General features: G+C 41.8%; 1 protein-coding gene across 1 annotated transcript in view; it reads right to left on the bottom strand.

The window, feature by feature from the left end:
* Positions 1-7,678: 7,678 nt before the first annotated feature.
* Positions 7,679-22,407, bottom strand: part of PELI3 (pellino E3 ubiquitin protein ligase family member 3) — a 265,116-nt gene continuing 250,387 nt past the window's right edge. Inside the window, exon 7 of the mRNA XM_044078219.1 lies at positions 7,679-8,280. Coding sequence (XP_043934154.1) covers positions 7,714-8,280 — 567 coding nt within the window. The 3' untranslated portion in view covers positions 7,679-7,713. The remainder of the gene's footprint in view (positions 8,281-22,407) is intronic.

Below are 22,407 nucleotides of genomic sequence, written 5' to 3' on the forward strand. Positions count from 1 at the left end.
TAATTAATAAAGAGTTGAAAGATTTTTATCTGGGATGGGAAGAGGGCACAGGTCAAGTGGGATAAGTAAATCATTCCAATAGAACAAGGTAGTTTAGGACTAGCTGATTTGAATGGATATTTTAGAGCTACACAATTAACCCTCATATACATAAAACATGCAGAAAGGTATAATTCAAAATGGAAAAGGATGATGATGAAGTGGGGGGATTCAAGAAATAAGGAGAGAATGGGATTTAGGATGCAGATCCTTAAGAATAATAACAACCGCCATACAAAGTAGAGTATATGGGTATGGAAAACTTTATAATACAAAAAATAAGAAGACTAAGAGGAAAAATAGAAAAGGAGATCAATAATGGAGAAGTTAAAGAAATAGAAGTTATGGGGCACCTGCAAAGTGAAGGATTCAGTGCAGAAAATCTAATACAGAAAGTGCCACAACAGGCTAGAGCAATGGATATCCAAATTAAGGGGAAACCAGTGGAACAGGAAGGAACAGGTCAGGTGCCATATCAAGATATTTTGGAGCCTTCCACAGGAAGCCAGTATAAATGTTCACTTGAAGCTAGACACCAAGGGAAGGAACAGGAAACCATGAAAACTCTGATGCAGTGTTGAGTAGTGATAGGCCAGTGAGTTCCCATATGACATAGCAACGGATGGCACAGGATGAAATTGAAGAGAATGTGCCACAGGAAGATGCTATAGAACTTTCTAGAGAATGCCTGTAGGAAATGGAAAACAAAGGATGTGCCCTCAGTCTGGAAGAAAATGAACTAAGAGAAGAGTTGCTTGATTTAATGGACAAATATAGATATATTAAGATCAATGAAAAAAAAAACAGATTGCAGAAAGTCAATAAACCCCCAAAAGTCAGAAGTCTGATAAAACAAATGGACACAGTAATTAGGACTGCCCATAGAGATCTATGTGATATAGCAGACATAAACAGGATATATTACTGTGCAGCTAAACTAATAACTGATAAAGTTCTACCACAAGAACACAGGTAAGTGAAGGAAAGGAAGGGGAGAAATCGAACACTATCATGGAAGTATCGAATAGAGAAAATTATAAAGCAATTAAGACAAGAAGTGTCACTGTCAGAAAACTATATAAGAAGGAATAGATCAACAAAAATACCAAGCAAGATAGATGTGATAAAATGCAATGCACAATATTAGAACAGACCAGGATCTATCATGCACTATCACAAATAAACTCAAAATTTCAGCTTATGTGGAAAAACTTAGAATATATATAGATAAATATAAAGGAAAAGTACAAAATAAGCAATTTATTGATGACCCAAAAAAGTTTATTATAGAGAATTGGGAAACACGATAAAAGGAACTGAAAGACCGCCAAAAAAGAAGAAACAGATGCATTTTGGAGAAGTATCTATGAAGATATTGTGAAACACAACAAAGATGCTAAATGGATAAAAGAAGTAAAAGAAAAAATAAGAAGTTTAAAGGTACAGGATATGAAATAGGATGAAGTAACAGCAAGAGAGATTGAAGCAAAGTTAAGAAAATCCTCCAATTGGAAAACCACAGACTCAGATGCAGTATATAACCTTTGGTTAAAAGTATTAACATCTTTGCACTTAACCATGAGTAAGAACTATTTATATGCTCACCCCAAACAGACACCAACCTGGCTAACAACAGGTAAAACAATGTTTCTACTTAAGAGTGAACTTGCAAGCTACCCTAAAACGTATAGACCAATAACTTGCCTTCCTCTGACGTATAAACTATGCATGGGAATTGATACCAACAGAGTTTATAGTCATTTAAAAGAAAACTCAATTATGGCACTAGAAAAAAAGGGTAATAAAATAAAGTAATATGGAACAAAGGCTCATTTGTTGTTAAATAAAGGCATGGTGGAGAACTGTAAAAAGGGGAAGAATCTGAGTATGGCATGGACTGACTACAAAAAAACATTTGATAGTATCCCACATTCATGGATAAACGAAACAAAATTCAAGGGGGGATATTCCAGGGTGACTCTCTGTCACCATTGCTATTCTGCCTTGGCCTTAACCCACTAAGCTGTCTACTTAGCTTAGGCCATGGCTATAATTTGGCTCCTAGAAAACAACAAAGTCTACAGACTTCTCTTCTCTTTGTCAATGATTTAAAACTATATAGCTCATCATATGAGGAAGTGAAAGGACAGCTGCAGGTTGTCAAATATTACAATGTCTTTTGGTCTTGATAAATGTGCAAAAGCAACCTTTAAAGCAGGAAAACTGCAGCATCAGGAAAACATCAGTTTGGGACAAGAATGTGATATAAAAGAACTTGAGCAAGAGGGAGTGTATATATACTTGGGAATCAATGAAGGATCAGCAATAAAACATGAACAAATAGAAATAAAACATAGTAAGGAATACTTTAGAAGACTTTAATCCTGAAAACAGCATTGACATCTAGGAACAAAATCCTAGCTATAAACCAATTTACTCTTCCTGTCCTAACTTCCAGTTTTGGAGTGATTGACCGGCCCCAAAACATGTTGGATAGATTAGATATTAAAACAAGAAGGATGCTTCATGCTCACCATATGATTTATAAAAATCAGTGCATACCAAGATTATATATTCCCTGTTCCAAAGGAGGGATGGGCCTCCTTGAAATTGATTACATCTATAGATCTGCAATTGTGGGACTCCACACATATCTGCTGACCTCACAAGACCCAAATGTACTAAAAGTTTTGAAACAGGAGGAAAATAAATCGAAGATTTCTCTGCTTAACCCAGCAGAAGCATATCAGCGTCAAGCAGGAATGTATATCAAACCAGAAGCAGATAAAAATCAGGCAGCAACTGAATGTGCCAAAAAACAAAAGAAAGAATATAAGGTGAAGGACCATATGAAAAGGCAAGAAATGTGGAAAATGTGTAAATATAGTTGCAAGTATAGAAAACTTCTGGAAGAACCTCATGTTGATCAGCAGTGAATGCAAGAATGGTTAAGGAGAGGTGAATTCAAACCAAGAGATGAAAGGTTAATATTGGTAGCCCAAATTTTGTGGGCCGCATGCACGTTGATTTACAAACTCCAATGAACATGTGGGAGAAACACACAAATGTAGGTTTTGTAAAACCAAACTGGAAACAGTTGCACACCTTGTTGCTGTCGCACACCTTGTTGCTGGTTGTGATATACTAATGGCAGAAGGAGTGTATATTGAAAGGCATAATAATGTGGCAAGACTGTTGCACTGGGGATTCTGCAAACATTATGGTACTGAAGTGGCTGAAAAACACTGGAAACATGAGCCACAAAGCATCACAGAAATGATGAAGTTTATATCACATGGGATCACCCATTACCAACAGTTCAAAAGATAGATGCTAGAAAACCAGATATAGTAGTCCATGAAAAGAAGACAAAAGTAGCATTGATCATTGAAATCACCACACCCAGTGACTACAGTGTGTTGCATACAGAGAGACACAAAGTCTTAAAGTATCAGAATCTGCAGGCAGAAACTAGAGCAATGTGGAAGAAAAATACCGAGACAGTTCCAATAGTAGCAGGAGCAACGGATCTTATAAAAAAGAATCTACAATCGTATTTAGATATGTTACCAATCCATGTAACCCTGTAAGAATTGCAGAAGGAGTCATTTCTGAGCACATTGCAGGTGATGCGAAGAGCACTTTTGGCTGACATCAAAGATTGAAACAATACTGATTTCATGAACTTTAATCGTACTTTGATTTAGGAATGGGGGCCATTCCTGTCATGGCATTAGAAACCCAAAAGACTCAGATAAATTAAAAAATATTATGTATTATTATATTTATATAATATAAATTATATTCATAAATTAGTGGAGAGTGTTCTAAGAACTAAGCCAACAAGAGAATGGAAAAAGATTCTGCTGATAGGGATGAATACAATTAAGAGAATAAGAAAGATGGGGCTTGAATTTACTGGAGAAAACTGACAGAGGAAACAAGGTATTGGGCGCAAACAACTAGAGACAGAAAGGTAAGCAGAGACTGGGGTTGATATCAAGGTATAGGCAAAGAGAAGGGGATAGGGAAATCCTAAATGAAAGATATGCTCTGGTACAGTTTTTAGTTGAATCTAGAACAAAAGCTGCTGTTAAAAAGGGATAATTAGTAGGGCATATTAAATATTGCATGATAACTATAGGAATTAATCAAAGGAGGTTAGAAAAGATTGGGAAGAGAGATTGGATAGGTAATTCACAAGGAAACAACAGGAGGACATATGTACGGCTCCCAAATATGCAACAAAGTCTAGAAGATTTAGATTTTTTGCTTGGAAGTTTTTGCATAAGTATTTTTATACCCCAAGCAGACTCCAAAGAATTTTTACTCAGGTAGAACGCAAATGTTGGCGGTATGATGGAGAAGAAAGAGGTCAAAGGAAACATACATTTTGGGAGTGTAATGTGTTGGCAAACATTACAAATTCTCTACAGAGTACTCTGTCAGAAATATTGGGTGAGCAAATGGGTGTAAACAAGGATTGATTTTAGCTGGGATACAGGATCTCGATTACCTAGACATAGTAAGGCCTTGTTAAGTTTAATTCTGGTGGCTGCCGAAAAAAGCAATTACTAGCAAGCAGAAATCAATGTCTAAACCAACTGTACTTGAAGTAGTGAATATAGTAACAGAGATAAAAGAACTGGAAGTGGTATCTTTAGAATAGGTAGGAGCAAATTACAATGAAAAAAAGTGGAAATTGTGGGAACAATACATGCAAAGTAATGTTTTAGAGAATGAGGAGTGAGGTTTAGGGGAAGGTGGGAACTGATCAATTTATGCAGTGATGGATTGTATCAAAGCATGTATGTGATGTATAATGTTTGTAACTGTGCACATGTTAACATGGTTTGTTTTCTTTTATATAAATGTATGTTTGCCTATGTCTTAAGTGTTAATTCAATAAAGCTGTTAAAAAGTTGTTTTTGCAGTGGCCATGCAAATGTTTCTTGTTTGAAATTACCTCTTGGGAAAGAAATGTGCCAGGACAGGAACAAAAGTTTTAGAATACTTGCCTCAATGGTCTTCTTCATCATAAAGTCTGAGCAGTACCAAAGATGACCTTTTCCAAATATGGTATAAAATATTGAACTCATAAGTTATAAGAAAATAAATTAATGAAAATTCACATCATTGGTGGATAGAAACTTTTTGGACAAAATATTAAGAATACTCACCATATGGGTGTATAACATGAAATCTGAATTGTTATTGTGCAGTTCTGTTCTTTATAGCTGATTTTGCAGTTACTTTTGGGAAACAATTTTTCCTATTCAGAATCACCTTTTGGAATATAAATATGCAAGGACACTGTTTGCAAGATAAGTTCTTGTAAGCTACATTTTTTGTAAAATTGTTGAGTTACAAGGACAGGATGACCAAATTAAATGCAGAACAACAACTTTGGTAACAGTATTTTGAGATAAAACTTTCAGAGTACACATTTTAATTGTATATGACACGAAGTCTGAAGGTTCACTGAGCAAGTCTGACTCAAAACAGTTACTGTGTGAAATGACAGTTTTTGAGAAAGAATACAAAGAAAGTTGTACAGTTCATGAGGAAGGGTATACACAGATGTTTCACTTAAAATATGCACCTGGAATATTAAGGAATGATACGGTTATGGCCATTTATTAACATTACACAAAACTTTCTGGTAATGTAGTTGGTACAGTTTCTTCAGGGAGTTTCATTTGCTCAAAGTCACATAGAAATAATGTTAAAAAATGCGAGCAATGCTAGCAGTTATCCTCTGGTAAAAGATGAGAACAGTCTCTGGTGCAGGGAAGAAAGCCATGCTGCATGTCTGTATAACACATCTGTGGTCTCTGTGGCAGAATCTGTTTGCCATCTATTCTGAATGTAATTAGTAGATGGTGAGGGCTTGGGCATTGCCAATATCACTTTTTAGTGTGAAGGGTGAAGGATGGACAATAAAGGGTAGGGTAGTAAAGGCAGTGGTTACTAGGCAGTGCTTTTATTTATTTACTGTGTGTTTATGTAGTGGGCAGTTATGTGTATATGCATTCTGTATTTTACCTTAGTAATGCATTTCCATCTTTATGGCAGCATCTACATCTCAGCTGCCTATACGTAAGTAGATACTAGAGAGAATGGGGACATCTGTATCAGTTCTGTTGTGAAGAATGAAGGGTGCACGGTGGGGTGTGGAAAAGGTGGTGAGGGTATGGGAAGTGTCTGTGTATTTTATGTGTACACTTTGTGTGGTTTAGTTCAGAGCCACAGCTGCCGTCAGCTCATTAGCATCTACTGTTTGATTGGACTATTCTGAGTATTAGTTGCTGATAGTGGCAATCGAGTACCCTACTGTTCAACAGTAATATGAATGGTACCAAGTGGATGTGGCAACTGCAGTTTTTGGATAGCAAGTGTTTTTTTTTTGTTTTTTTATTTGCCATTGTATACAACCTCTAAGTTTTGGGCATGACCTGACAGTAGCCCTGATCTGCAGGGTAGTAACATTGTAACTGCAGACAGGTGTTTAGTGAGCTGTGGTGCTTTTTTAATAGCAGACCAGCTTCATATTTATGACCTGCGGTTCATTTTCATAGGGCAGCACAGTGGACCAGTGGATAGCACTGTCACTTCACAGCAAGAGGTTCTCTGGTTCAGTTCTCAGTTGTGGTACCTTGTGTGTGGAGTCTGCATGTTCAACTTGTGTTTACTTAAGTTTTGTCCATGAGGTCTGGTTTCCTCCCACATTCCCAAGACATGCAGTAGATAGCTATACGAACCCCAGAGAGAGATTAATGTATACAAGTCTTTTCTTCTGAGTGAAAAATAAAACCTCACCCTATTATTGTGCAGGTAGAGTAGAAGACCACATTTAAAAAGAGATACCAGTGCCCTTCACTTAAAGAGTGAGAGATAACTGAAAAAAAATAACGATTAAACACAAAGAATATAGGAAATAGGAGTCCTGAACATGCGTGACACAGACAGATTCATAGCTAGTTACTAGGCATACAGTTCAGGAGACCAAAGCAGCCTAGACTAAATCCCATATTGTCCCAAAGCACCATCTGGTTAAGTGACTTGCTCAAGTTTATACAGTTGGCAAATCAAGGCTAACATAATTGAACCCCCTACCCTACAAAGTAGCTTGTTAACAGCTAATTGCTTTAATCTTCTGTACTAACTGTAAGGTCATAAGATAGTCACAAAAATTTTTGGAAAAAGAAGGAGAGGAAGGACAGATGAGAAGGAGGTCTCAAAAGAATCGTTATATGTGGAAGGACAAAAACGATACCACTGAGCATAAAATTACATTGCGCAAATCAACCATTCATGTTGCCCTAAGAAATTCTAATTCATTGTAAGGGAATAAAACTCAAGTACATATTTTTTAATTACCTTGATAAAATGGATTATGTTGAGGAAATCATTGGCAACTTTGTGGCTGAAAGAACATCAATTTGCTTTTTTAGGCTTGCTGGCTTAATGCTCTTGTCCTAAAGAGTACTGAAGTCTGCAGTTTTTGAAAGAGAAATGCCTTACACTAATTCAAAATACCGCTTGATTTTTACTGAAAGTTCTCTTTCACAAATAAATCAAAGGATGAACTATACATTTAAAAAGACAATGAAACAAATAAATGCTACACAAAGAATTATTCATTTTATTTACAGATTTATTCATTTATCTTCTTTAGTCAACAGGCCCTTGGAATATCAGTTTAATATATCCATGTTCTCCTGTTAACCACGTACCACAGAAGGGACAGGCAGCATGAAAAGCGTGTGTGCCATGTGGCAGTGGGATTTGAGACCAGTACTTAGCAGTCTTTTCAGAGCACACATGGCCACAGGGACCAAAGGCATGGGTGGGCTGTCCTGCATCAAGGTACAGACCTGCTTCACAGCCCAGCCAGAGTGGGACATAAGGCCCTACACTGCGGCACATGGGGCACTCCCTGACATTGGTGCCCTTCTCTTTCCGAAATCCCCAGTTGTGATAGCCATGAACATGGCCACAGTTTACATAAACCCAGGGCTGCTTCTTGTCTACTACTTCCCGTTGTGCCAAGCTTGGAAATACCAGTGTGTTGAAGCCCACAGGGCACTGGGGTCGTGCAGCATTGATCTCCTGCCGTAACGCTTCTAGCTGTTTTAACGTTGGGGTATGTTGCAATCCTTCAGTTGTCCTCCAAAGCAGAGTGGCCCCACATAAATCAATTAAGGACCCATCTTGAAGCACATTGGATTCATTTTCCACCTGCATCACAAATGAGAAAACAAAGCATTTATTAGCACAGTTGTTTGTCATGGTTCTTTCCTTGAAATTGCTTTAGAATGTATATACTCAAACAGAATGGGACTTAGAATTCCAAAGAAGTGTCATTGTCAGTTTAAACATCATTAGCAATTGATTCACTTATGCTATCCAATCATTTTTTTTAAACACTTAACTACCTAAAAATACCCTAACTAAATTAAAATAAATTTTATAATACTTAAAACATAAATCCCACACACATAAGGATGATTTTTTTTTTCAAAAATGTCTAGGATTTATAGGTTCATAGGTTGGTACTAGGCTATTGGCCCTAGGGCCTATACAAGCCTAGCCATAACAATTCCCTGGCTATTTCTTCCCACACTATTTACTTCCCTGAACACCTATCTAGCATGACAACTGACGTGATCCCCGGGGTGAATTTCCTTTCTCCCATCCAATCATCACGGTTCCTTTTGAAGAGGGCCAAAGAGGCAATCTGCTTGACATGTATGGGCAGTCTATTCCAGAGTCTGGGGAGTCTCTGGGTCAGGAACCTATCCCTCCAGCATGTTCTGTTTATTGTGATGATAAGGTTTAGATCCCTGGAGCATGTGGCTCTGAGGGATTGGGATTTCTTTAAGTATAGTATGTCCAACAGCTATGGGTTTGACATGGCCTTGTATGTTAAGCAGAGATTGCCTTGGAGTAGACGATACGCAACAGAGTATAGCTGGAGTTTTTTAAGACGGTCAGCATAGGGCATCTGTTTTAGGCATGTGATTCTTTTAGTAAGGTATTTCTGCGGCCTTTCCAGTTGTTCCAGATGTCTTGAGAGGTACATACCAAATGGGGCGTTGTATTCTATAATAGGTCTAATGAGGGATGAGTACAGTGGGACAATGACCTCCTTTTTCTGGATGAAAAGCCCTTAGTGATGAGGTGTTCCACATAGAAGGATTTCCTGACTGTTGTGGCGATGTGGTTACTGAAGGTGAGAACACTGTCCACCTGTGTCCCTAAGTCTCTTATCACACTTTCGGTGTTTAGTGTATTGCCACCTATGTGGTAACTCAGGGGTACATGTTTTGTCCCAAAGGGGGTAACTATACATTTCTTGGCATTGAGCTTGAGCCCATGGCTCTGGCACTAAGCATCTGTTTCTGTAAGGCCCTTTTGTAGAGTATCCACATCATTTGGGGATTCAATAATGGCTCCCAGTTTGCAGTCATCTGCAAACGTTGTTAGCCAGAGTCCCTTAGTGTTGGCCTGTATTTCAGAGAAGTAGATGCCAAACAAGAGAGGTCCCAGGACTGAACCCTGAGGTACTCCACTTGTCACTTGTCTGGAGCTGGATTTGGAGTCAGCTACTTTTACAGTGTGGGTTCTGTCAGTAAGCCAGCTGGCAACCCATCGAGTGACATAGGGATTAATGCCCAGCTTAGTAAGTTTATCTATGATTCCAGAGTGGGGGATGGTGTCAAAGGCCTTGGCGAGGTCCAGATAGGCTGTGTGGACTGCCTTACCCTGGTCCACAGCTCTGAAGACTGATTTGAAGAAGTCAATCAGGTTCACGAGACAAGATCGGCCCTTCACGAACCCAAACTGGGTGGGGTCCAGTGTTTTAAGGTTGCCAGTGTCCATGATAATACGTTCCATGGCCTTGCAGATCAGGCTCATCAGACTGATGGGGCGGTAGTTCCCAGGATCCAAGTTGGATCCCCCCTTGTGGAGTGGGATAACTGTAGCTGTGCGCCACTCAGTGGGCACGAAGCCTGAGGCGAGGGTATGATTAAACATGACACTTAGGTAAGGTGCCAGTTCATTTTGTAGTTCATGTAGTACACAGCCCGGGATGTCATCTGGTCCCATGGATGCTGTATTCTTAGCTTTGGAGAGTGTGTTTTTTACCTGTGTGGTCATTATTACCGGAATTTGGCAATCTTCCGGTATTGAGATGGGCCATTTAGGGGGTGAGAGTGGGGTGAAGTTGGCACTGAATTGATCTGCCAGGATATTGGGATCAGTATATTTAATGCCATTCTGTTGTAGCTCAGAGCAGATCTGAGCATTGCATTTAGATTCTTGACATAGTTATAGAATGCCTTGTGGTTGTCTTTGGAATCTTTGGCAATTTTATTTTTGTAACTAGCTTTGGAGGATTTTATGAGGGATCTCAGCTTCTTACTGAGGCTGGTAGGGGAGTTTTTTGCATCCTGGGATTTTCCTCTTTTCTGCAATAGTTTCTTCCTTTTGTTTTAAAGTTTGTTTATGGCAGGGGACCACCAGATTGGCTTCCTTTGTTTTTGGAGAAGAGCATCTTGGTTCTATTTGGGATGGCACAATTCATGCATGAGTGGATGTGCTCGTACAGTGTCTTAGTATAGGACTCAGCAGTCAAACTTTCAGTTCCCGTCTGCATGGGTATCATGAAGTTTGTAATTTCTGACTTGAATAGCATGAAGTTGGCTTTGGAGAATTTTTTATGGAGGTTTCCTTACTGGGGGGTGGGGGTGGGATGTGGATGTTAAGGGTGATTAGCTTATGGTCTGACCTGACCAACGAGGGGATGACCATAGGTGTGGAGCTTTGATTTCCCATGTTGGTAATGACCATGTCTAGGATATTGGAGCCCCTGGTGGGACTATGGATTAGTTGATCCAGGGCATTGGAATTTATGAATTCCAAGAACCGTTGGGCAAAGGTGTTGGTACACGAGTAGTTTTCCCAGTTAATGGCAGGGTAGTTGAAATCACCCAGTATTTTGGTGGTGTTTGGTTGTATATTAATATTTTCCAGTATGTTTAGAAAGGTGTAGTGAGAATCTTGGGGCATGGTGGGGGATCTGTAGCAAGCTACAATTAGTGTTAGTTGCACCTGGAGAATTTCAGACGCATTGTGTTGGGCAACTAACCTGGTGGTGTGACTATCCTTGGTGAATATGGGCACTCCTCCACCTTTAGTGTTTCGATCCTGGTTTGGTGGCCGAAAAGTGTGGTAAGAGTTGTAGCCTGGTATTGCAGGGGTGCTCTCTGGAGCCTTGAACCAGGTCTCAGTTACTGCACAGATATCGATGTTCTCCATTTTTAGGAGTGCCTCGAGAGAGTGCATTTTGAGGTTTAGACTTCTAGCATTGACTAGCATTACCTTCAGATTTTGCATGCTTGCACCTGTTACGGTGGTTATTTTGTCCTTTGAACTTTGCCTAAAAAAGGCACTATAGGGGTGGCAAGAGCCTTAGCCAGTAACCTGAATCCCAGGGGCGACAGGTGCAGACCATCTCTGGCAAAGCATCGTGGTCTGTCGATCATGTCGTCCCAGGCAGACAGATACTGGATCCCCTTTGAATGACACCAGAAGTTTAGCCAATTGCTGAAGGCAATCATTTTGTCCTTATATTGTGGTATCATTCTGGGCGAAGGCAGGATGCTACTCAGGGCTAGGGTCATTACTGCCTGGGCCACATGATCTGAGAGCTCTTCCATGTCTCTTTTCATGTAGACCAGGGAGGTACTTCTCAAGCCATTCACTCCAACATGGACAATGACAGTAATATTTTTACTTGTTGTGGAGTGACTTGATTGCATGAGTTATGGGGTGGATCCTGGCACCCGACAGGCAGCTCACTGTCATTTTCTCCTTGCTCAGTCTGGTGAGTGGGACATCAGTGTGCCTGACTATAGAGTCACCTATGACTAAAGTGTTAGTCCTAGCAGATCGATTCAATGCAACTTCACCTCTCTCTCACCCCCTAAATGGCCCATCTCAATACCGGAAGATTGCCAAATTCTGGTAATAACGGCCACACAGGTAAAAAACGCACTCTCCAAAGCTAAGAATACAGCATTCATGGGACCAGATGACATCCCGGGCTGTGTACTACATGAACTAAAAAATGAACTGGCACTTCACCTAAGTGTAATGTTTAATCATACCCTCACCTCAGGCTTCATGCCCACTGAGTGGCGCACAGCTACAGTTATCCCACTCCACAAGGGGGGATCCAACTTGGATCCCGGGAACTACAGCCCCATCAGTCTGACGAGCCTGATCTGCAAGGCCATGGAACGTATTATCATGGAACTTATAAACAAAGACATTGGCAACCTTAAAACACTAGACCCCAGCCAGTTTGGGTTCGTGAAGGGCCGATCTTGTCTCCTGAACCTGATTGACTTCTTCAAATCAGTCTCCAGAGCCATGGACGAAGGTAAGGCAGTCCACACAGCCTATCTGGACCTCACCAAGGCCTTTGGCACCATCCCCCACTCTGGAATCATAAATAAACTTACTAAGCTGGGCATTAATCCCTATGTCACTCGATGGGTTGCCAACTGGCTTACTGACAGAACCCACACTGTAAAAGTAGGTGACTCCAAATCCAGCTCCAGACAAGTGGAGTACCTCAGGGTTCAGTCCTGGGACCTGTCTTGTTTGGCATCTACTTCTCTAAAGTACAGGCCAACACTAAGGGACTCTGGCTAACAAAGTTTGCAGATGATTGCAAACTGGGAGTCATTATTGAATCCCCAAATGATGTTGATACTCTACAAAAGGGCCTTACAGAAACAGATGCTTGGTGCCAGAGCCATGGGCTCAAGCTCAATGCCAACAAATGTATAGTTGTCCCCTTTGGGAAAAAACATGTACCCATAAATTACCACATAGGTGGCAGTACACTAAACACCGAAAGTGTGATAAGAGACTTAGGGACACTGGTGGACAGTGGTCTCACCTTCAATAACCACATTGCTTAACAGTCAGGAAATCCTTCTATGTGGCACACCTCATCACTAAGGGCTTTTCATCCCGAAAAAGGAGGTCATTGTCCCACTGTACTCATCCCTCATTAGACCCATTATAGAATACAACACCCCATTTGGTATGTACCTTTCAAGACATCTGCAACAACTGGAAAGGCTGCAGAAATACCTCACTAAAAAAATCACAGGCCTAAAGCAGATGCCCTATGCTGACCTCCTTAAAAAACTCCAGCTATACTCTGTCACATATCGTCTACTCCGAGGCGATCTCTGCTTAACAAGGCCATGTCAAACCCAGAGCTGTTGGACATGCTACACTTAAAGAAATCCCAATCCCTCAGAGCCACACGCTCCAGAGATCTAAACCTTCTCATCACAATAAACAAAACATGCTGGAGGGATAGGTTCCTGAAACTCCCCAGACTCTGGAATAGACTGCCCATACATGCCAGGCAGAGCACCTCTTTGGCCCTCTTCAAAAGGAACCTTGATGATTGGATGGGAGAAAGGAAATTCATCCCAGGGATCACGTCAGTCACCCTGTTAGACAGCGGTCCAGGGAAGTAAATAGTGTGGGAAGAAATAGCCAGGGAATTGTTATGGCTAGGCTTGTATAGGCCCTAGGGCCGACAGCCTAGTACCAACCTATGAACCTAAGTATGGTGTCTTGCCTAAGGGGCTGTTGCTGGGTGGCACACTGGTGTTGTGAGCTATGTCACACTTTGGTTGTGACTGGTGTTTGTTTGCATTTCAGCTTCGAAGGTCCTTGTTGCTTGAGCAGGTTACAGTTAAGGGCCTCCCCATATGTGGATTTAGTGTTGCTATGTGTGGGTGTTGGTGGTGTGAGTTTGGAAGGGCTATGTGTTGCTTGAAGTGTAGTGCGGGTGTTAACCTTCTCCTCTTGACTGTCTAGCACAATGTTGGGTGGAGAGAGCTTTGCTTCCAGTTTGGCTATGTAAGTGCATCTCTCACAGGTTGTAGTGTTGGGTGGTAGCAGGAGAGGGTTGTCTGTGTACATGAGGCAATTGCTGCATTGCCCCAGTATGCCCAGATTCACCAGGTGGATAGGAGAAATCAAAGGAAGCTGACCCATGGAAATGCCTGGTTTGGTGCTTTTTTTTTTTTTTTTAAAAAGTACAGGAGCTGTTTTCCCTTACCTTAACAAGGTACTTTGCAATTATAGGCTGTTTAGTGCCTATGATTAATTTCTCCTTATTAATAAGGAGAGCTGAGTGCTTGTATCAGTTTAAGGCTTCCTAGTGCTTTCCAGCAGGTATTAGAGCAAGTGCTAGTCACAGGGATGTTTAAAGGTACGATGAAAAAATGGTTTATCCTAAACACTGCAGTGTGCACTAGAGGAGTTAGATGTGAAAGTAGGTAACTTAAGTTTTACCTGTCTAAAAAGTTAAGTTTTAGTGGAGAGTCACTATTTTTAAAACAGCAAGACAGACGGAAAGGGGGTGATCACTTTTGTATTCCGGTACTATGGAATACAGTAGAATGGCCAGTAAATTTAAATAGTTGAAGGGGAGTGATTTCACACAATGATAATTTTGCACTTACTCACACAAGCCAGTAAAAGCAGAAAGAAAATGAGATATATGGTTAAATTAACATAAGGGGCAGGCAACTAGAAAGACAGTGGTATTTAAGAACACGACAGTGACACAGTGGGGGGACTTTCTGCCTGACTCACAAGAGACAGAGCTGTGGTGTCTTTTGAAGTTTTAATATGCAGTTAAAAGCAGAACACAAGCAAAACACAAGGTAAAGAAAACAAATCACAGCACTCAAAATATAAAAAGGAAATAAACTAATACAAAATACAACAAATAAAAAGCAAACCAACCTTTCCCTCACAGCAAAGTGTAGCAGAGTCTGGGTGAGCCTTTACAATAAAAATACTCAGTAGTTCCTTATAAATTAAATACATGCATCCACATTTCCATAAAATGCATAAATGGTATTCCATTAAATGATAGCTTCTATCATCCATATATATATCCACAACCCCTTTTCTTAGATTTACATATGGGGTCGGGGAGTCACTTCAGTAGTGACAATAATTTAGAAGCAATAGTTCCCACCAGCGGGTGTATGGCATAATAACTTTAAATTATGATGCAAGGAGGAAGGAATTTCCCAGAAGTAGAAGAAGGGCTAAGTCTTCTGGCAGTATACAGAAACTAAAAACAAAAACAAAACACAAAACAATAATAAACACGGCTGAATTGTACTATGGCTGGGTAGTACTACTTTGCAGTGCAGACAGTCTGAATGGAAGGATGAATGAGCAGCAAGGAATGACACAGGAGAGGAGAGTGGACATTTGTGGTGTCTTAGAAATGTAGGCCAGTGTCAAGGCAGAGTGAGACATGGGGTGACTAAATATAAGATGTTTAGGAATGACAGATGAGGGAAGGATGGGGAATTTTGTTCTGCATAAAGGAATGTATCAGTATCAGATGTATTATCTGAGCGAAGGAGCAGTCCACCTCAGGCAGGATCAAGAAAGTAGGAAGTGTCAGAACACAGGGCAAGTGCCTTGGGAGTTAAGTCACAGAAAGGTTAGAGGTTGGACTGATATACAGAGTACTGTCTCATAGGTTCAAAGGTAGGTACTAGAATATTGGTACAAGGGCCTAAGTAAGCCTAGCCAACAAGGTTCCCTGGCTTAAGCCACCCAAGAAAGTTATTTTCCTGTGCCCCGTCGAGCAGAGCCACAGAAGTAATCCCGGGGGTGTATTTCCTATTTCCCATCCACTCATCAAGATTTTTCTTGAAGAGTGCTAATGAGGAACTTTGCTTGACATAGATGGGTAGCTTGTTCCAGAGTATGGGAAGTCTCTGGGACAGGAATCTATCCCTCCAGCATGTCCTGTTTATTGTGGTGACAAGGTTTAGGTCCCTAGAGCATGTATTTCAGAGGGATTGGGATTTCTTTAGGTGTAGCATGTCCAACAGCTCTGTGTCTAACATAGCTTTATATGTTAGGTAGAGATCACCTGGTGATATGCTACGGAGTAAAGCTGGAGTTTTTTGAGACAGTCAGTGTAGGGCATCTGTTTGAGGCCTTTAATCCTCAGTGGCCTTTCCAGCTGCTGCAGATGTCTTATGAGGTACATTCCAAAAGGGGCATTGTACTCTATAACGGGTCTAATGAGTGTCGAGTAGAGGGGAAGAATGACCTCTTTTTTCCTGGATGAAAACCCTTTTGTAATGAGGTGTGCCATGTAGAAGGATTTCCTGACTACTCTGGCGATGTGATTATCAAAGGAGAGACTACTGTCCACCTGGGTCCCAAGGTCTCTAATCACACATTCGGCATTAAGTAGACTGCCGCCTATGTGGTATTTAATGGGTACAGAGTTTTTACCAAAGGCTATGACAATGCACTTTTTGGCACTGGTGGCTCTGACAACCAGGCATCTGTCTCAGTGAGGCCGTTCTGTAGGATGTCCACATCATTTGGGGACTCAACTATGGCTCCTAGTTTGCAGCCATCTGCAGACTTCGTTAGCCAAAGGCCTTCTGTGTTAGCCTGTACTTTAGAGAAGTAGATACCAAACAGGAGAGGTCCCAGGACTGAACCCTGTGGTACTCCACTTGTCACTGGTTTGAAGTCAGATTTGGAGTCTGCAACTTTTACAGTGTGGGTTCTGTCTCTGAGCCAGTTGGCAACCCATCTTGTGATATAGGGATTTATACCTAGTTTAGTGAGTTTAGTTATAATTCCAGAATGGGGGATGGTGTTGAAAGCCTTGGCGAGGTCAAGATAGGCTGTGTGAACCACCTTACCCTCGATGACGCCTTTGGTGACTGCCTCAAAGAAGTCAATCAGGTTCAGGAGGCATGATCTGCTTTTCACAAATCCAAACTGGGTGGGGTCCAGAGTTTGGAGGTTACCAATGTCTTTGTTTATGAGTTCCATGATGATACATTCCATGGCCTTACAGACCAGGCTCGTCAGGCTAATAGGGCGATAGTTCCTGGGATCAGTGGTGGCTTCCCCTTTGTGGAGTGGGATAACTGTTGCTGTGCGCCATTCAGTGGGCACAAAGCCTGATGTGAGACTATGATTGAACATGGTGCTTAGGTGGGGAGCCAATTCATTCCAAAGTTCATGTAAAACACAGCCTGGGATGTTGTCCGGTCCCATGGATGCTGTGTTTTTGGCTTTAGAGAGTGCAACTTTTACCTGCGTAGTTGTGATTACAAGGACTCTGTATTTTTCCTGTATAGATATGGGCCCTTAGGGGGTGGGGGGTAAAGTTAGCACTGAACCTATCTGCCAGGATGTTGGCAATATCAGTTGGTTCTGTAATTTTTGTGCCATTGTGCTGTAACTCAGAGCAGATCTGGGTGTTACCATTGAGATTCTTGACAAAGCTATAGAATGCTTTGTGGTTGTCTCTAGAATCAGTGGCGCTTTTTTTATTTTTGTAGCTAGCTTTGGAGGATCTTATAAGGGATCTCAGCTTCTTACTGAGGCTGACCAGGGAACTCCTTCACTCATGGGATTTTACTCTCTTTTGCAACAGTTTCTTCCTTCTGTTGTAGAGTTTGTTTATGGCACGGGAACCACCAGCTTGGCTTCCTTTTTTTGGAGGATAGCATCATGGTTCTGTTTGGGATAGCACGATCCGTGCACTCTTGTAAGTGCTTATAGAGTGCATCTGTGTAGGATTCAGCAGTCGTAACTGTATTGTCAATCTGCATGGATGTCATGACGTTCGCCACTTCTGTCTTAACAGGCATGAAGTTGGCTTTGGAGAAATTTTTTACCGTGGTTTCCTTAATGGGGATGGGGTGGGATGTGGATATCTAGGGTGATTAGCTTATGGTCGGATCTGACCGAAGAGTTGACTTCAGGTGTGGAACACTGGTCCCTCTTGTTGGTAATGACCACATCTAGGATATTGTTGCCCCTGGTGGGGGTGTGGATAAGTTGATCCAGGGCATTGTAATTTATGAATTCCAGAAAGCGTTGATTGAAGGAGTTGGTACATGAGTAGTTTTCCCAGTTAATGGTGAGGTAGTTGAAATCGCCAATTATTAGGGTGTTTGGCTGAACCCTAATATTTTACAGTATATCAAGAAAAGAGGAGTGGGAATCCTGGGGCATGGTGGGGGATATGTAGCAAGCTACCATTTGGATAGCAGTTTTACTCAGAGTTAGTTGCACTTGGATAAACCTCGGATGCATTATGCTGAGCAACTAACCTGGAGGTGTGAATATCCTTAATGAATATGGACACACCTCCGCCTTTGGTGTTCCGGTCCAGGTTAGGTGGGTGCAAAGTGTGGTATGAGTTATAACTTGGTAATTCAGGGGTGCTCTCTGGAGTCTTGAACCAGGTCTCAGTCACTGCACAGATATCGATGTTCTCCATTTTAAGGAATGCCTCGAGGGAGTGCATTTTGAGATTTAGACTTCTAGCATTCAGTAGCATTACTCTCAACTTTTGCTTGCCTGTTCCTGTAACAGTGGTGAATTTGTCATTTGAACCTTGCGTAAAAAAGGCACTATAGGGGCAGCAAGAGCCTTAGCCAGTATCTGGAATCCCAGGGGTGACAGATGCAGGCCATCTCTGGCAAAGCATCATGGTCTATTGACCATGTCGTCCCAGGCAGATACTGGATCCCCTTAGAATGACACCAGAAGCTTAGCCAATTGTTGAAGTCATTTTGTCCTTGTCTGCGGTATAATTCTGGGAGATGGCAGGATGCTACTCAGGGCTAGGTTCATACCTGCCTGGGCTACAAGATCTGAGAGCTCTTCCATGTTTCTTTTCATGTAGTTCAGGGAGGTACGTCTCAGGTCATTCACACCAACACGGACAATGAGAGAGTCATATTTGTACTTGTGGAGTGACCTGAGTGTGTGGGTTATGTGGCGGATCCTGGCACCCGACATGCAGCTGAGATGTTTAAAGGTACGATGTTTGGCCTGGGGAGTGGGACATCAGTGTGCCTGACTATAGAGTCAACTATGACTAGTGTGTTGGGTATGTTGTTTTGCCTTATGGGCTGTGGTTGAGTGGCACACTGAGTCTGTGGGCTATGTGTTATTTGGGTTGTGTTGGGGGGTGGAGGTTGCTTGTGTTTCTGCTTTGGAGGTCTGTGTTGCTTGAGAAGATTATTATTGAGAGCCTCCACAAATGTTTTTGTGTTTCTATGTGTGGATTTTGGTGGTGTAGGTTTAGTTGGACTATGTGATGAGTGTGCTGTGGTGCAAATGTTTACCTTCTCCTCTTGACTGTCAAGTTCAGTCTTGGTTGGAGAGAGCTTTACCTCCAGTTTGGTTAGATAACTGCATCTCTCACAGGTTGTAGTGTTGGGTGGTAGAAGGAGAGGGTTGTCTGTGTACATGAGGCAATTGCTACATTGTCCCAAGATGCCCAGATTCATCAGATAGACAGGAGAGAACACTGGGAGCTGATCCTTGAACATGCCTGAATAAAAAACTATTTTCCTCTAGATAAGTGAGGAAAGTGAGTACAACAGCTGTTTTTCAAGTGAGGAAAGTAAGTACCAAAACTGTTTTCCTCTAGGTAATGTGGAAGATTGAGTGCTGTAGTAATTAGTAGCTTATTTAGTGCCTACAACAAGTTCTGAACAAGTGCTGAGCACGAATAAGCAAATTCAAGTGCTAAAACTAAGAAGCTGTATCTGAACTAGAGTAGTTACAGGAAAGAAACAAGTGCAAATGCGGGCTTTTAAATCAGAAAGTTGAAAGAGATGGAAAAATTGCCCAAACGGCCAACAACTACAATTTCCGTGCCAGAAACCACTCCTTATGTGGTAGACAGGTTACCTAGTGCTTACCACTCCCACTGATAAGCTAGCAGGCTTCCCTCCAACACAGAAAGGCTTGGGGGCCTCAGGAGCTAACAAACAGTCCTGGATACAGCAAACCTGTATCTGGACTAGACTAGTTACAGGAAAGGGGGGAAACAAGTGCAAATGTGGGCTTTTAAATCAGAAAGTTGAGAAAGAAGGAAAAACTGCCCAAATGGCCAATAACTACAATTTCTGGGCCAGAAACCACTCCTTATGTGGTAGATATATCAAGGCATGGGAAGATAACAGTGAAGGACAGAATAAAGCAGTGAGTCATGAATAAGAAGGTAATACTGATACAGGAAACTGAATCTGTCAGGACCATACTTGGGAGATTTTCAGCACTAGATTAGAAGGCGAACAGGATTTCATTGGGGTTTTGGTCCATGAGGGGTTCAGGCAGCTGGAGCAAGACTGTACCAGAAAGGACAGAATTCTGGATGTGGTCCTAAGTCAGAATGATCAGGGTGTCGAGTTTTGTACTTTGTTAGTCAACACAATTATACCACTTTGTTGTTTAGAGCTGGTGGGTTGATAAGAATAAAAATACAAACAGGATGATACAGGATTTTAGAGGGCGCATTAAGCTGTGCTATGTAACAGGGTTACAGAGAATTTAGCAGACTAGGGGTAAACTGGATAAGGATCTGTGAAAGAGGCAAAAGAAAATGAGAGTTGAAATGGAGTTAGTGGAAGGAACAGGAAAATAATAAAGTTTTTTAGGTGTCCATAACAGAAAGGAGAAAGGGTGGGGCAGACTTAGGTGGGCTGGGCAAATATAAAGGGGAAGTAATGCAATACCACGAAAAAGCACAAAATGTCAGTGTTAACGAGTGGAAGCAAAGAGGGAGTGACATGCTGGAAGAGAGGTACCACACAGAGAGGAGGGACAGAACTGAACAAATGCCACGACAGAGCAAGAAAAGGTGCAGAAAGCAAGATAAAGCAGAAGATGGACTGCCACCCAGGATCCTTGGTAATTTAGCCATTGTCCAGTAACTCCTCCAGTGTAGATCTTCAATATATCATTGGCTAGTGCAGAAGATTCTAAGGACTGCAACGTCACAGGTGTGGTGCCCTTGAAAAGTGGCAGAAGGGGTAGGAAAATCCAGAAAAGTATGGCTACCAGCCTAATGGCAGGAGAGGTTATTGGATTCTGGAGGAAAATGATGTTTGCTTTTCTAGAGATAATTATCTGAACAGCAACCAGTCTCAGCTCACAGCCAGAAGAAGCCATCAGCTAAACCCGATCCACATTTATGACTGAGTTGCATGTGAACTTGAAAGGGGAGCACCAGCAGATATCTTCTGTGTGGACTACATTAAGGCCTTTGATTCAGCCCTGCAGATGTGGCAGATAAGGGGCACTAGAGGGGCTAGGAGTAGCATAAGACTGAGGAAGTGGATGGATGGATGGATGGATGAGGAAAGAATAGTTGTGTAAAATCGTACCATAACCATAGATGTCCTTCTCTTCCATGTTGCAGTATTCTGTACTCTTGGGTCTCCTCCACTTGCTACCTGAATGTCCGGCCAGTTTCCAAAAGTTTGTATGTCACTGCAAGGTGCATAGGACGTCTGACATAGCTAGACAAGCGTGGGCCATAAAAATGACATTTGCATGCACCAGACCTCAAAACTGAGTGCCCCAGTTGGACCCCAGTCCCAGGACAAGCTGTGCCAGTCCTGTGCCATCCAAGAAGGGAAAGTTATATCAGTAGGAGGGGAAGGAGGGAGGGAGGAAAGGAATACTGTAACATGGAAGAGAAGGATATCTATGGTTATGGTAAGATTTTACACAACTGTTCTATGTCCTTGCATTCACATGCTGCAGTATTCTGTACTCTTGGGTGAGTGCCAAAGCTCACTGTGAGGAATGGGGTGGTAGTCTGGAAGAATTTCTTAATGAATTCATGGAGGCTAGCCCTGGCGAATCCAGCCCTAGACCTAGAAATCTGGTCTAACTTGTAATGTTTGGTGAAAGTGTGGACAGATGTCCAGGTGGCTGCCTCTACAATGGTGGAGGTGTCCAGACCTTTGAAAAAGGCTCCAGAAGAGGCCATGGCCCTAGTGGAGTGTGCATTGACCTTGTGTCCCAATGATTTCCCATTATGTGCATAGCAGAAGGGAATAGCCTTGGAAATCTAGGAAACAATAGTTTGTTTAGTTACTGCTTTCCCCGGGGCCCTGGGGTGGAAGGAGACTGGTCAGACTTCCTCAAGGACTTAGTTTTGTGCAGGCAGAACCAAAGTTATCTGTGCACATAAAGAGAATGCAAGACTCTTTCACTGTCATTTTGAAGGTGGACAAAGAAGGTGGGAAGGTGGACAGCTTGGTTTAAGGAGAGGTCATTGACCACATTGGGCATGAAGGATGGATTGGTCCTAAGGGTTACCCTGTCTTTGTGGAAAGTACGAAGGGGGAATGGCCATGAGAGCTTGCAACTCAGACACTCTTCTAGCCGAGGTTAAGGCCACAAGGAGGATTGTTTTCCATGTGCAAAATTTTAGAGAGGCCTTGG

The sequence above is a fragment of the Protopterus annectens genome, chromosome 7.part0 (genome assembly GCF_019279795.1).
Source record: "Protopterus annectens isolate FY-2018-M chromosome 7.part0, PAN1.0, whole genome shotgun sequence".
In the NCBI taxonomy this organism is placed as follows: domain Eukaryota; kingdom Metazoa; phylum Chordata; order Ceratodontiformes; family Protopteridae; genus Protopterus; species Protopterus annectens.